This window comes from Bos javanicus, chromosome 21 (assembly GCF_032452875.1).
Source record: "Bos javanicus breed banteng chromosome 21, ARS-OSU_banteng_1.0, whole genome shotgun sequence".
In the NCBI taxonomy this organism is placed as follows: Eukaryota; Metazoa; Chordata; class Mammalia; order Artiodactyla; family Bovidae; genus Bos; species Bos javanicus.
Window position 1 is genome coordinate 21672562 of NC_083888.1, and position 14946 is coordinate 21687507.

A 14946-nucleotide genomic window follows, 5' to 3' on the forward strand; every position below is an offset into this window, starting at 1 on the left:
AAAGTTCACATGCTTCAGCTAAGAGTTTGCATGCAGTAACAAAGGCCGGGAACAACCAAGTAAATGAATATATATATTTTTAAAGGTTGAAATAAATAAATATAAAAAAGGATGAACCTAAGAATTAATATGGGCTATATTTTTCAAATGGAAAGCAATCACTCCTTAGCAAAACTCTCTCCACTCTTCTTTTGCAGAGCCCAGATAGGCAGATGCCACTTCCCAGGCTGTCTCACAGATGGGCCTGGCCACATGACCAGTTTGGTTATTGAGACCTAAGGGAAAGCCAAACAGGAAGCTTTTTGAAAATCTTTGGTTTTCAGATCAAAGGAACATATTCAACTGCAGCCAGCCCCTATCCCCTTTGTACTTGGAATACAGACGTGATGCCTGGAGCTATGGAAGCCATCTTGCAGTCACAAAAAGAGAAAACATTAAAAAATTCCAAATTCAGAAAGACAGAAAACAGCCTGATCAGGGCCAGCATTGTGAGCAGCTAAACCAACACTAGCAAGTTTTTTCTTCCAGACGTCTGTGAAACAAAGGTAGATCTCAATGTTTAAATCACGGGGAGTCTGTTTTCCATTTCTTGCAGCCAAAATCATTCCTGATGCACTTCAGTAAACATCTTCATTTCTTTTTTTTCCTTTAACTTTTAATGTTTTCATAATTTCAGATTAACAGAAAAGTTGCCATTTTGTAAAGAATTCCCATATACTCTTTACCCAGGTTCCCAAATACTAAGAATTTATTGCACTTGCATTATTATTTCTTTCTCTGTATATATGTTCATTTTTTTCTAAACCATTTGAGAGTAAGTTGATATGATGCCAATCTATCCATAAAAACTTTGGTGTTTATTTCATAAAAACAAGAGTAGTCTCTTATGTAACCATAATAAAATTATCAAAATCAGGAAATTAACTTTGATACAGTATATTATATAATCTGCAGATATTATTTAAAAATTTTGAAAACTATCCCAATACATTTGTATGCCAAAAGAAAATCTAGGATTGCTTTCAATATTTGATTGACATGTCTCTGTAGTATCCCTTTTTTTCTTAAAGCTTTTTTTTTAATCTTATTATTCTTTCTTAAAATATGTTTATTTTTATTTTTATTTACTTATTTGACTGCACCAGGTCTTAGTTTCAGCATGCAAGATCTTCAATCTTCACTGGGAATGTGGAATCTTTAGCTGGTGTATGTGGGATATGGTTCCCCTAACACTACATTGGGAATGTAGAATCTTAGGCACTGGACCACCAGGGAAGTCCTCTTTAGTATCCTTTCATTGGGAACAGTTGTTCAGTTTTTGTCTTTGACTTTGAAAATTTTTGAAGTGTATCCGACTCTTTGCACCCCATGGACTATAGAGTCCATGGAATTCTCCAGGCCAGAATACTGGAGTGGGGAGCCGTTGCCTTCTCCAGGGGATCTTCCCAACCCAGGGATCGAACCCAGGTCTCCCCCATTGCAGGTATATTCTTTACCAGCTGAGCCACCAGGGAAGCCCTTTGAAGTGACAGGCCAGTTATTTTATGGACTGTCCCTTCATTAGGGTTTGTGTAGTGTGTCCTGATGATTAATTTCAGATTATGCATTTGGGGTAGGAGTAACAAAGGTCTGTCTAGTCAAGGCTATGGTTTTTTCTGTGGTCACGTATAGATGTGAGAGTTGTACTGTGAAGAAAGCTGAGCACCGAAGAATTGATGTTTTTGAACTGTGGTGTTGGAGAAGACTCTTGAGAGTCCCTTGAACTGCAAGGAGATCCAACCAGTCCATTCTAAAGGAGATCAGTCCTGGGTGTTCTTTGGAAGGAATGACGCTAAAGCTGAAACTCCAATATTTAGGCCACCTCATGCAAAGAGTTGACTCACTGGAAAAGACTCTGATGCTGGGAGGGATTGGGGGCAGGAGGAGAAGGGGACGACAGAGGATGCGATGGCTGGATGGCATCACCAACTTGATGGACGTGAGTCTGAGTGAACTCCAGGAATTGGTGATGTACAGGGAGGCCTGGCATGCTGCCATTCATGGGGTTGCAAAGAGTCGGACACAACTGAGCGACTGAACTGAACTGAACTGAAACTTGCAAAAAACTAGTTTTAGTACTCATTAACGATTCTTGCCTTTTCCCTATTTATTCTTTTATATTAGAATGGGCTCATGAATTCTTAGTTCATTCAATAGGTTATAACCCATTACTATCATTACATTGAAGTTATCCCAGCTTTAACCTTTAATCTGGCTTCTGTGTCCTTCTAATATGTCCCTATCCATTTTTTAGTATTTTTTTTTCTTTCTGGACACAACAAGATATCCTGACCATCTTGTACTTTTCCTTTCCAGTCCCAGAACCGGTCACTTCTCCAAGTAGTCCTGGTTTCTTTTCATGGAAAAGGGTGTTTGGGCACTGGTTCTTTTATTTTTGGAAGCTAGTCTTTCTGAGTCGGCTTTTTTTGAGAGGAATTATCCTTTAACTTCTATCACGTCACCCTTTCACGTGTGTGCCTTTTCAACCTCTGTTGTTGTTTAGTTGCTAAGTCATCTCCCACTCTTTGTGACCCCATGGACTGTAGCCCGCCAGGCTCCTCTGTCCACAGAATTCTCTGGGCAAGAATACTGGAGTGGGTTGCCATTTCCTTCTCCAGGGGATCTTCCTGACCCAGGGATTGAACTTGTGTCTCCTACATTGGCAGACAGGTTCTTTACCACTGAGCCACCAGGAAAGCCCTACCTCCAGATTTTTCTCCACTTTGCAGACTTGGTGCCTCTGTACTCATAGGAGCTGGAAATGTGTTTCTCCAGAGGTCAGTGACTCTGAGAATGTATAGTGAGCTTATCAAGTATACATTTTTACCGAATCATATCAAACTTAGGGGTAAATGTCAGAATTGCAATTTAAGGCCCAAAGTATTTCACAAATAACTTCACCCAACTCAAGTTTTTTAATGGAATCCAAAATTCTTTAGCAAAAGTGACCTACAAATACCCACTTTTTATTTTTTTGTTTCCTAAGTAATATTTAACAGTTATTGAGAGCTTAAAGCCGGGTACTATTGTAGCCTCCTCTTTCTCTAGCATCTCACAGGGTGTGTTTCATGGAACATGAGTCTCAATGATGGCTAAGAAGGGCTCCCTGAAAAGCAGGAGGGGTGGGCTGGTCTCCTGACTGTAGGATTTCTCAAAGCTTTTTATTATTTTTTAAAAGATTTGCTTACTTATTTATTTTTGGCTGCATCAGGTCTTATTTGCAGCACGTGTGATTTTTCTTTGTGGCACACAGGCTCATGGTTGCAGTGCATGGGCTTAGATGTGCCTGGGCATGTGGGATCTTCATTCCTTGACCAGGGATCGAAACTGCATCCTCTGCATTGGAAGGTGGGTTCTTTTTTTTAATTATGAAAGTATAACACATTTACAAGGGACTTGGAAAATACAGAACAAAATTACACACATAGTTCCATTATAGCTTACAATTATTTTTTAAATAGATAAATTAAGATTTTTAGTTGGACTTTCAATATCACCCCTCAAAAATTAATAGAATGGATAGACAAAAAAGTAGAAGGATACAGTAGACTTGAAAAGCACTATGAACCAATTCAACATAATTAAGATTTATACAATTTTCACACAACAGTAGGATACAAATTCTATTCAAGTTCCCATAGACTATAAACAAGGAGACACTGGAGCATTTTCAGGAAAGCAAAACAAGGTGCAAAAATGTCATGGTCTAAAGGTACTGAGATCATATGGAGTCTGTTCTTTTATCCCTGTGGAATTATGTCAGACATCAATATCAAAAGATATTTGACAATAATCCACACATATTTGGAAGGTGGATTCTTAACCACTGCACCACCAGGGAAGTCCCTCAGAGGTTTTTAATGTTTATGTGTGTTGTGACTTCCAAAGAGAATGATGAAACACACTTTCCAAATTTCTTTTTCTTAATATATATACTTTACTGAAATATAGTTGACTCACAATGTTTCAAGTGCACAGCAAGTGGATTCAGTTATACACAAACACATATATTCTTCTTGAAATTATTTTCCATTGTAGGTTACTACATACTACAAGCTATTGACTATAGCTCCCTGTGCTATATAGTAAACCTTTGTTGCTTGTTGCATATTTTTTTATTAGAAAGCTAGCATTCGATTCATACTAAGTCAAACAAGTAGAATTAAAATGTCATAAATGTTTTAGTTAGGCAAAAATTAATCAGTTTTCTAAAATCATCTCTCTCAATCTTAGAATACTTCCTGTAGAGCACCTGCTGACCCAGGTTCCACTCTTCCAACACCCAGTAAACCAACTCTGCTTCCTAAACATCTCTAGAATTTACCCACGCCTTTTCATCGTAACAACCACCCTCCAGATCAAGCAGCAAAGTCTCTGCCTAACTGAGACCTTAATTGGTCCACCGGTGTATCAGTCAGAGTCCGGGCAGGAAACAGATGGCTGCTGAAACTGGAGAGTGGAAGAAAAGTTAATAAAGAAACAGGGCAAGGTTTACGGATAATGCAGGACCCCCTGGGGCTAGTTACAGCAGGAATCGTTAGCACTCTGGGCCAGAGGGGACCTGGGGAAGGATTGCTTACTGCAATAGGGAGAAGGTGGTTATCTGTAGAGAGAAACCCAAGAGGAACTCTGGCCTTTGGTAGGGAGAGAAGTTAATTCACAGTGACCTGGAAAAATAAGTCTTAACTTCTTCTTATTCTGGGCTCCCCTGGTGGCTTAGATAGTAAAGAGTCTGCCTGCATTGCAGGAGACCTGGGTTCGATCCCTGGGTCGGGAAGATCCCCTGGAGAAGGGAATGGCATCCCACTCCAGTATTCTTGCCTGGAGAATTCCGCAGACAGAGGAGCCTGGAGGGCTGTAGTCCATGGGGTCACAAAGCATCAGTCACGACTGAGCGACTAACACCTTCACTTCACTTTCTTTGCACCTTATTTTACACCTCTGCTCTCCTGGGGTGCCTGTCATTGGCCAAACCCAAGCAAAAGCTGGAGGGAGACAGTGATGTAGTCTACACCGCCAGCTTCCTAGGGCACAGAGGAGAGTAGAAGGTGGGGAGTGGATCTGAGAGGCAGACAGGAAGTAGCGTAACCTGGAGTCTTGCCTCCGTATCCCATCCATCCTCCACATTTCTAAGACCTAGATCTCATCATTTCTTGCTCTTCTTAGAATCCATCCATTGCTCCCTATTACTGTTGGAATAAAATCAGTAGTTTAGCACCAACTCACGAAAGCCAACTGTTAGCATCTTTTCCCAACTCTAGGGACTTCCCTGGAGGTCCAGTGGTTAAGACTCCATGCTTCTGCTGCACAGGGCGAGGGTTCAATGCCCGGTTGGGGAACTTAAGATTCCGCCTGCCATGTGGTGTGGCCAAACAAGACAAAACAAAAACACTCCTACCCGCCAACTCTATGTTCAACGACCAATGGCATCAAGCCTGAAATCAGCTGTGGGGAGGTGTTCACGCTACGGAATTGGCAAATGCTACTAACCATTATTTTTTTTCTTTCATAGAACTGCATATGTTAAGATAAAAGCACTTTATTAGAAGAAAAGAATGAACTCAGGAAATGTTCTTTAAAAAACTCTTTCTAATGAAAACAGAGACAATGACCAACCTAACCGTCATGAGGGCTCCTAGCACCCAGACTATATTCTCCAAGTACCCTTTCCCACTAAAAGTAACCAGGGCTCCTTGGAGAAATAGCTGATTTGAAGTCTGGGGTGAGTAAAGTAGCAAGATGTGGCTGGAACATCTTAAGCCAGAAAGCAAGGAAGTTATCAAAGTCTACTGGGGTCAGGACAAAAGGACAGTAACCATTGAAGGACTTCTACTAGCCCAAGAGAGGACAATTTGAGCGTGTAAAAACATTAAAAAAAAATTTTTTTTTAACATTTAAATTTAAAATTTAACATAAAAATTTAAAAACTTTTAAACATTTTTAAAATATATGTATATCTACAGTGGATTGAAAGACATCGAATATTGATACATTAAAAAAACTAGGAGTCACAGGATTGAAAAAAACAAAACCTCACTGGTCACCTTTAGAAGACGTTAGGAGCCCACCAGGCTCCTCTGTCCATGGGATTTCCCAGGCAAGAATACTGGAGTGGGTTGCCACTTCCTTCTCCAGGGGATCTTTCCCAACCCAGGGATCGAACCTGCATCTCCTGCATGGCAGGTGGGATCACTGTCATTGAGCCACGTGGGAAGATGAAGATGTTAGGGAACAAGCTTTTTCTGAAAGCTGGCAAATAAAGGGAGAGAGACAGCATTCCATCTTTTCCTGTATCAGTAGTCTTCAAGGTAACCAAATAGTTGGTGATAGAACATTTTTTTAGAAAAATTCGGATAAATGAAGACGTAATGGCTGATTATCACCATTTTGCAACCCTCAATGAAGTAAGAAATCTAGTCAGGCACGTCAGTGGCTGTTGAATCCACGTGGTATGTGATGAAGAGTGGATAGGAAAATTTATAACAAATGAATCAAGCTGGAAATATTTGAACTTTGTGATCAGGCTTTACATCACAAAAAGATACATCTCTGAGATGTATATCAGGATGTACATCTGTAGATCAGGATGTAATAAGAAACCCCAGAGTATAGAAATTCTATAGGATCAACACCAAATATTGTGTTGACCAAAAAGTTCATTTGCATTTTTCTGTAACATCTTGTGGAAAAACCTGATAGAAATTTTTGGCCAACCCAATATGTTGCAAGATTTGAAAAAACAGAGAGAGGTTTCCCTGGTGGCCAGTGGTTAAGAATCTGCCTTGCAATGCAAGGGACACTGGTTCAATCCTTGGTCCAGGAAGATGCCACAGGGCAACTAAGCCCATGCACAAGTACTGAGCCTGCGTGCCCTGGGTCCTGAGCTGTGCGGTGAGGAGCCACCACAGTGAGAAGGCTGCACGCCGCAACCAGAGAGTAGCTCCTGCTCTCCGCATCTGGATAAAGTCCCCACAGAGCAACAAAGAATCAGTGTACTCAAAATATTAAAATTTTTAAAAAAGAGAGAATTCATAGATTAAGGGATTTAAGAAACCCATCTACTAAATGTAATGTGGGAATCTTGTTTGGCAGCTGATTCAAATATATGAAATGTTTAAGCCAATTATCAGAGGTCTGGGGAAATGTAAACACTGACTGCCTATTCATTATTTCAAATTTATTTTTTAGGTGTGATAATGGCTTGGAGTTTTGTTTCTTTTTTTTTCTCCAGTGTTAAGAGTGGGATTTCTCACCCTGGGTTCTACTGACATTTTGGACTAGCTCATTTTCTGTCGAGGGGTCTGTTCTCTGCATTGTTAAGACGTGGGTGAGCAGCAACCCTCGCCTCCACCCACTAGATGCCAGCAGAGCTCTCTTAATAAAGACAGCAAGAACCATCTCCAAATATTGTCAAGTATCTCATGGAGGGACAATTGCTTCCTGTTGAGAACCACTGTGGTGAAGACACATACCCAGGTATTGGTGGTTGAAATGATACTGTAGCTAGGATTTGTAAAAATAACCCAAGGGGATATGGGTGAAGGTAGAGATGAAAGTGTTGGTAATTGCTTAGGCTAGACAATGGATACATGGGAGTTCATTATACCATTCCTTCTGTTTAGATGTTAGATATTTTTTTCCATAATAAAATTTTGTTTAAAAATTGTCGTACCAAAGGAGTATTAAAATATTTCTACTTTTCCAAAGCATCACTAGCATATTAGGTTAAGTAAGTTATCTCTAAGTTAAAAGGAGAAGGGGGCAGAAGAGGATGAGATGGTTAGATAACATCAATGACTCAATGGACATGAATCTGAGCAAACTCCAGGAGACAGTGAAGGAGAGGAGCCTGGCATGCTGCAGTCCATGGAGTCGCAATGAGTCAGACACGACTTAGCAACTGAACGACAAGTCAAAGGTTATGAGTGTAATTCACAGTCATTTAATAAGCCTTAGTAAAGTCCCTCGCCTACTTCCCAAGTCTTGACAGTGTATGATCTAAAGACTGGATAATAAGCTCTTTTCCAAACTCAGTAACTTTTTTTTTTGTTTGCTTTCAGCAAAATTAGAGGACCTAATCCTATTTAATTTTTTAATTATAATTTCATTGAGATTTGGGAGATATAATTGGAGTCCTAAAAAATGGGTGACATCATTATCACAAAACACTTTCCATTCCATATATTAGTACTTACTATGGACTTTCTGGTGGCTCAGATGGTAAAGCATCTGTCTACAATGCATGAAACCCGGGTTCAATCCCTGGGTCGGGAAGGTCTCCTGGAGAAGGAAATAGCAACCCACTCCAGTATTCTTGCCTGGAAAATCCCATGGAAAGAGGAACCTGGTAGGCTACGAGTGACTTATTTATTTATGGCAGCAAAGGTTCTCAGAGCTCTCATTTATAAAAGTGAAAATAGGAAGAGAATTGGTCAACAGCTCTCTTTCATTACGGCCAGCAGTAATATTTATCACACATTTGGGGTGGTATTCCCAGGTGGTGCTAGTGGTGAAGAACCTGCCTGTCAGTGCAGGACACGAAAGAGACCAGGGTTTGATCCCTGGGTGGGAAAAGATCCCCTGGAGGAGGGCATGGTGACCCACTCGAGGATTCTTGCCTAGAGAATCCCAAGGGCAGAGGAGCCTGGAGGGCTACAGTCCATGGGGCCACAAAGTGTTGGACACAACTGAAGTGACTTAACATGCACGCACTGAAGTTTTTTATTTTTTACTCATTTTCTTTATGTGGCTCATTTTAAAGTCTTTATTGAATTTGTTACAATATTACTTGTTTTGTGTTTTGTTTCTTTTGATTGCTAGGTATGTGGGATGTGAGCTCCCCACCAGGGATTGAACTTGCGCCCCCTGTACTAGCAGGCAAAGTCTTCACCACTGACTGCCAGGGAGGTCCCTAGCCATAAGCTTTTAAACCTCCACTTTAAGAATTTTCATTTATTTCATTAAGAGATGCATGTCAAATATCTTTTAGAATTTTTTGTCAAGACATTAGGTGATTTTGATTAAAGATGCACTAATTATGATGCAAAGTATTTTTCTGGATCATTAAGAGCCTTATGGGCACAGGCAATAAAATTTTTTTTTTTTTTTTTCACAAATAACGATGACAGGATGGTCAAAAGTAAGACTTATGCTTTACAAGATAACATTAGAATAAAATTCTAAGGGAAGTGGAATAGAAATACGAGTTTAAAGAGGAAAAAAAGATGTCAACTTTCCAATCAACAAGGGGCTTTGTCCACGTGCCTTCAATTTTTATTGGAGTGTAGTTGCTTTACAATGCTCTGTCAGTTTCTGCTGTACAGCAGAGTGAATCAGCCATACGTGCAGTCTTTTCTGGACTTCCTTCCCATTTAGGTCAGCACAGAGCACCGAGTCGAGTTCCCAGTGCTATACAGTAAGTTCTCATTAGTTATCTGATAGTAGTGTATATATGACAATCCCAATCTCCTAATCCATCCTACCCCACTTCATGCACCTTTTAAAACAAGCAGTCCTATTGCAGTGCCCTACCAAGCTTTCCTCTCATAAACAGCAGGGTGTTTCCTGCAATTAATAAAGTACAAGTATTAAAAAGTAAAATAAAATTAGGGGTTTCTATTGGGTTCAAGAGTGAGGTTATTTTTACTTGGAAATTCACAATATGTTGGCAAGTATACACTTTACAATTAAAAAAAAAAATTGTATTTACTTTAGGCCGTGCTGGGTCTTCATTGCCAGGTAGGTGTCTCTCTAGTTGCAGCAAGCGGGGGCTACTCTCTAGGCATGGGCTTCTCACTACGGTGCCTTCTCGGGTGGAGCACAAGCTCCAGAGCATACTCAGTAGTCGTGGCGCACGGGCTTAGATGCCCCACGGCAAGTGGGATCTTCCCAGACCAGGGATCGAACCTTAGTCTCCCGCATTGGCACACGGATTCTTTACTACTGAGCCACCAGGGAAGACCCTTTATTTCTAAGTACGGCTGCTCCTTGGGGTCTTATTTAAAAGGCAGCTATTTTCCCTCCCTTTTGCTGCTGTTTTCTTTTTCCATATCCAATGTCCCATAGTCTTTTCTGATTTGTAGGTAATGGAGAAGTCCCCGGAGGGACATGCTGTGACCTAGAGTGCTACTGCCATAAAACATTTAATGCTACTGTAATTTGAAATTTCCAGCCATTGGCTGATCCGAACTGACATTGAAATGTCCACCAATAATGATTCAAGAAAAATTGGATGATTTTTTAAAAAAATATTTATTTAGGCTGTGTTGGGTCTTAGTTGCACTCATGGACCCTTAGATGTGGCGCGTGGGATCTGACCAGGGGTCTGAACCGGTGCCCCCTGCGTTGGGAGAGCAGTCTTAACCACTGGACCACCAGGGAACTCCCTGGATGGTTTTTTCATTTTAAAAAAGAACTAAGTGACATTATGCTAGTTCTCCACCTTGCCACACCCCCAATTCTTTTTATGCTGAGGCTACTTAAAGCATTTTATATTTAAAAAGGCTCACAAGTTAAAAAAATTGCTTTGAGATAGCTGATTTGTGTTTGTTCTTTCAAAAAGACTATGAAGGGGTTGCTTTCTGTTGTGGTTTTCAATTATTAAACTTCACTCTAGTTAACACTGTTCTGCAGGAACTGCTAACAATGAGACTGAGGAAAATCAACACAAAAACAAATGAATGACCTTTTATTTCATACAGAGATACAGAGGCAATTGTGTGGGGCAACAATCTGACGGGCAGTCCAAATTCTTGAGGGAGGAAATTCATGGTAAATGTCATGATGGCTGGTTGAAGAGAAGGTCAAAGGAGGAGAGAGTTGAGACAGAGACTGCTATGGCTAATAAATTAAAATTACAAAGAGCTACCAGGTTTTAATGCCACGACTTGACTTTGTCTGGGCATCCTCAATGCTGTGAACCCCGTAATTATGCACAGTTACCATCCAAACTCTCGAGGTGTAGTTTGTGCCATTTGTGTCAAGGGAACTATGCTCCTTACAGATCACTGAAAGATCATACTTCATTGAAGAGTTGTGAACTTTGCTCATTGTCTGTCATGGACGTGGCCTTTGGGGCCTGACATGAATCTGGGTTGAACATCATCTTTTAAGGTAAAACAGTTGACATTTTGGTTGGTCCCAGTTTTTGAGGCGATGCCACTTAGAGTGGCGTCTTCTTTTAATCTGAGGAAAATATTTACTAAAAAAATTGTCTTGCAAAACACAAGAAATGAGGTCAAGGTAGTGGAGACTCTTTCCGTGACACTCCACACCTCACCTCTTCACCTGTCTGTGGGCTGCCTGGGGTGTGTAGACTCGTACAGCTGCACCCGGGGACCTGACTCAGTAACAGTCTATCATGAAAAACACACTTCCAACACTTAACACCTGTGACTGGGACTCGTCACATGATTTGTTATCAATGAAAACAGTTTATTGGCTTTAAATATACATCAGTAAATTTTTAAATGTTAGTTTATGTTTTACGATACAAGAACACTGAACCAAAACATCAGAGGAAATGAGGCTCAGTAGCATGATTTCAATATATTTTCCTGGATTAAAAAGACTGTTTTAAAAAAGTATATGACTTTTAATCTAAGAATGAAAGCTCCATGAGCTCAATGTTTAGCACTGAATTGTGACTAAATTTAAAAAACAGAGTTCATAAAATAAAGGCATAGTGTGGGCAGCAAGAGAAAAGACTTAAAAAAAGAGGGGGGGAGCAGATTTTAATATCACGTGTAACATCGCTTGGCTGCTTTTGTTTGGTTTTGTTTCAGTCTGTTTAAGGCAGGATAATCTCTCTGCAACCCTGAAGATAAACTCTAGTGTTTTAGCTATAAGAAAGTTTTAAGAGTTCAGATATACAGATAAGCCAATTAAAAAAAAAACCCAAACCATTTTCTTACAGTAAAGACTTTTAAGCATTATATAAATCTTTAAAATTCCTATCACCCCCACTTTAAGAAATAAATCTACACTTTCATAAGGCACTCTTAAGACATAAAACAGTTTTGAAAACAGTTACATTCTACACTAGGGATAACCCATTCCTTTGCCATAGGGATGGAGTGGATTGTTTGCCTGAAACTAGTCAATCTTTTGCACCAACAGAAACAAGCAGGTGTTCAGACCATTCTGAATTTACCTAAATAGCTTAATTTTAACAACGGGACTCTCTCATCCACTGATGAGAACTGCCCAAATTTAATGGTGAAATTTTAAAACAATATTCCTCTCTTTCTAGAAAATGCTTCCTTTGGACACAGAACAGAGACTTCTATTAGCTCCCGCCATAAAGGAAGACAGAATGGAAGACAACCAAAGCCTCCCCATATCCTTCAATTTTCCTGATGGAACAGTAAACATAAAGGAACTTCACTTTTAAGTGACAACCTAATAACTATGGATAATCTAACATTTTAACTATGTGTCTTCTAAGTATGCACGTTATTGGGCTAATGGCTTCCACTTCTAAACAGCAAGTATTCAAATCCCACCGTCCCTATTGCTAATAGAAACAAACACCAAAGCTTACACTATAGTAATGCAACCTCTAAGACTGTAACAACATGAGAGATTTCAGGACAGTTCCCACTCTTCCCTAACAGAAGAGAATGAAGGAACAAGATGGGTCAGACTGGGCCTGAAATACAATCTATGAAGAAAGGACGACCAATGTCCCTGTTGAGTGGGAGGAGTTAAACTTGTGAAGTTGGGGGCAATATTAGACTGAGGCAATGGTGTGGGCTGGGTCTTTGTTTTCGAGAAGTAAAGAACCTCTAGAAAGGCTGCCGCTGGGCACTCCTTTCTTCATCCTTCTGGGCTGGAAGCAAATGCTGTTACTTCTCGTAGAACTTCTTGTTGAGAAGGAAGATGAGGAGGTTGACGTTGACTTTAGCTCTGTCAAATAATTTCATGACAGCGACTCCTTCATACTGTAGCTGCAGCAGGTCCTGTTCAAAAAAAACATTCTGATGGTTAATCAAGTCCGTGGGACAAGAAAAGGAGGGACATGAGTAGGGAGGGATCCGGAAGGGACGAGGCCTGCCTTGTGCACCAGATGTGAGCTGGGGTGAGACACAAGTCCCCAGCTACGGAACTGCCTGCTGCGGCCCCGTTAGTCTAAGTGATATGTCGCCTGGAGAAGGTGACAGCGTTTCAATCCATGATGAGACATAATAACCCCTGAACACAAGATAAGGCCAGTAATGTCATCTCAACACTATCTATTAGAGTCTTCATTTCCTTTTCAAATGACAGAGCTTTCCTATCCTAAACGAGACGGGAAGACAGGACTAAATGTTTTTTACATTTACTATATGTTCCTCAATGTAGGAGCATGTTATACGATGTCTGTTTAAGTCCTGTCAGAAATCCTACCAGGAGTGATTATCTCAGATTTAGAGATGAGGCTGCTGAGGCTGGGGGATGGTAAATGACCTGCCCAACAGAACAGAGCTAGACGTGGTAAATCTGGATCTGACAGCTAAGCCCTGTTTCTCTACTACCCTCCACTGTTTAGAACAAACCGAGGAAATCAGAGTGGTCTCACACCCAAACTTTGGAAGACCGGTAATGAAACAGCAAGAATCAAAGGGCCTGAAGGTAGGACTTCTCAGTGATCCAGTGGTTAAAACTTCACCTTCCAAAGCAGGGGGTGTGGGTTCGATCCCTGGGTGGGGGCGACCAAGATCCCACATGCCACAGGGCCAAAAAAAACACACAGAAAACAGAAACAACACTGTAACAAATTCAATAAAGACTGCAAAAAAAATCTTTAAAAAAGAGAGGGGCTTGAAGGGACCCCAAAAGTTCAACCAATTCATCTTTTGGAAAAATCTTAGTGGCTCCAGTTGGACAAGGACCCTGGTGCATCACCTGAACTGTAACATCTTGCACCCGGCGGTCATTCCATAGCTAACGATTCCGTGCATGCAGTGACACGCTGAGGCAGGATGGGCAACCTACACAAATCTGGTGAAACTGAGGGAATAAGAGGCTCTTTTTTGTGTAAGGACTTGAGTTAGCTAGGTGCATCATAAAATCATTTCACATCTGTACTGTTAATGTGTTTTGAGGGTCTACTGGTCATTGAGAAGGAGACAGAGAAATACTACCTGTCCTTAAGGAGTCTGCAGTTTGGAAGTCGAGAGGAAAGTAAGTTGACGCCTGTAGTTAATAGGGGCTGGCTCTACAGGCTATGGAGGTGAAGGAGAAACTGACTGTGGTGTGGCTGATGGGGCAAGTTTTAGGTGTGGTAACAACCTGAAATTCCTCAATGAATGACAGAGGAAGAAAGCGGGGGAAAACTCCCAACGAAGGGAGAGCGACATGTGCAAGAGCCCGAATTTCCTTTCAGGGAAAGGCCCCTGCCCAGCCTGACGGGGTGCAGCCATCTGAGGAATATTATAAGCTGGGTACCAACCACGGAGACTGTGTGCACAGAACTAACGGAAGCTGGACGTTACCCAGGAGTCCTCTCAATGCCCTTACGTTTTTTAATGCAAAAAAAAAAAAAAAGAGAGAGAGAGATGTTTCAAAATAAAAATTAGGGATAGTTATGTTACAAAATGATTCACTGCAGAATTCTTGAATTTAAAAAGGGATTCAGAGGGGAATTCCCTGGTGGTCCAGCAGTTAGGACTTGGTACTTTTATTGCCCGGGGCCTAGGTTCAATTCCTGGTGGGGGAACTAAGATCCCAAAGCTGCATGGTGTGGCCAAAAGAGTCATATTGCATAACAGCTTCAGACTGGAAACCCAGGCCCATCATTTATTTTTTTCATTCTGATGTAACTCACGCTGTTTGTCTGCTATTTGTTCTGTGATCCCTATTTATTAACTTACACTCAGTAAAAAGTTGCTTTCTCTCAAAAAAAAAAAAAAGTTCCCAAAATATAAA

General features: G+C 40.8%; 1 protein-coding gene across 1 annotated transcript in view; it reads right to left on the bottom strand.

Annotated features, from left to right (window-relative positions):
- Positions 1–10709: 10709 nt before the first annotated feature.
- Positions 10710–14946, bottom strand: part of IQGAP1 (IQ motif containing GTPase activating protein 1) — a 107129-nt gene continuing 102892 nt past the window's right edge. The window contains exon 38 of the mRNA XM_061394505.1: positions 10710–12998. Coding sequence (XP_061250489.1) covers positions 12885–12998 — 114 coding nt within the window. The 3' untranslated portion in view covers positions 10710–12884. The remainder of the gene's footprint in view (positions 12999–14946) is intronic.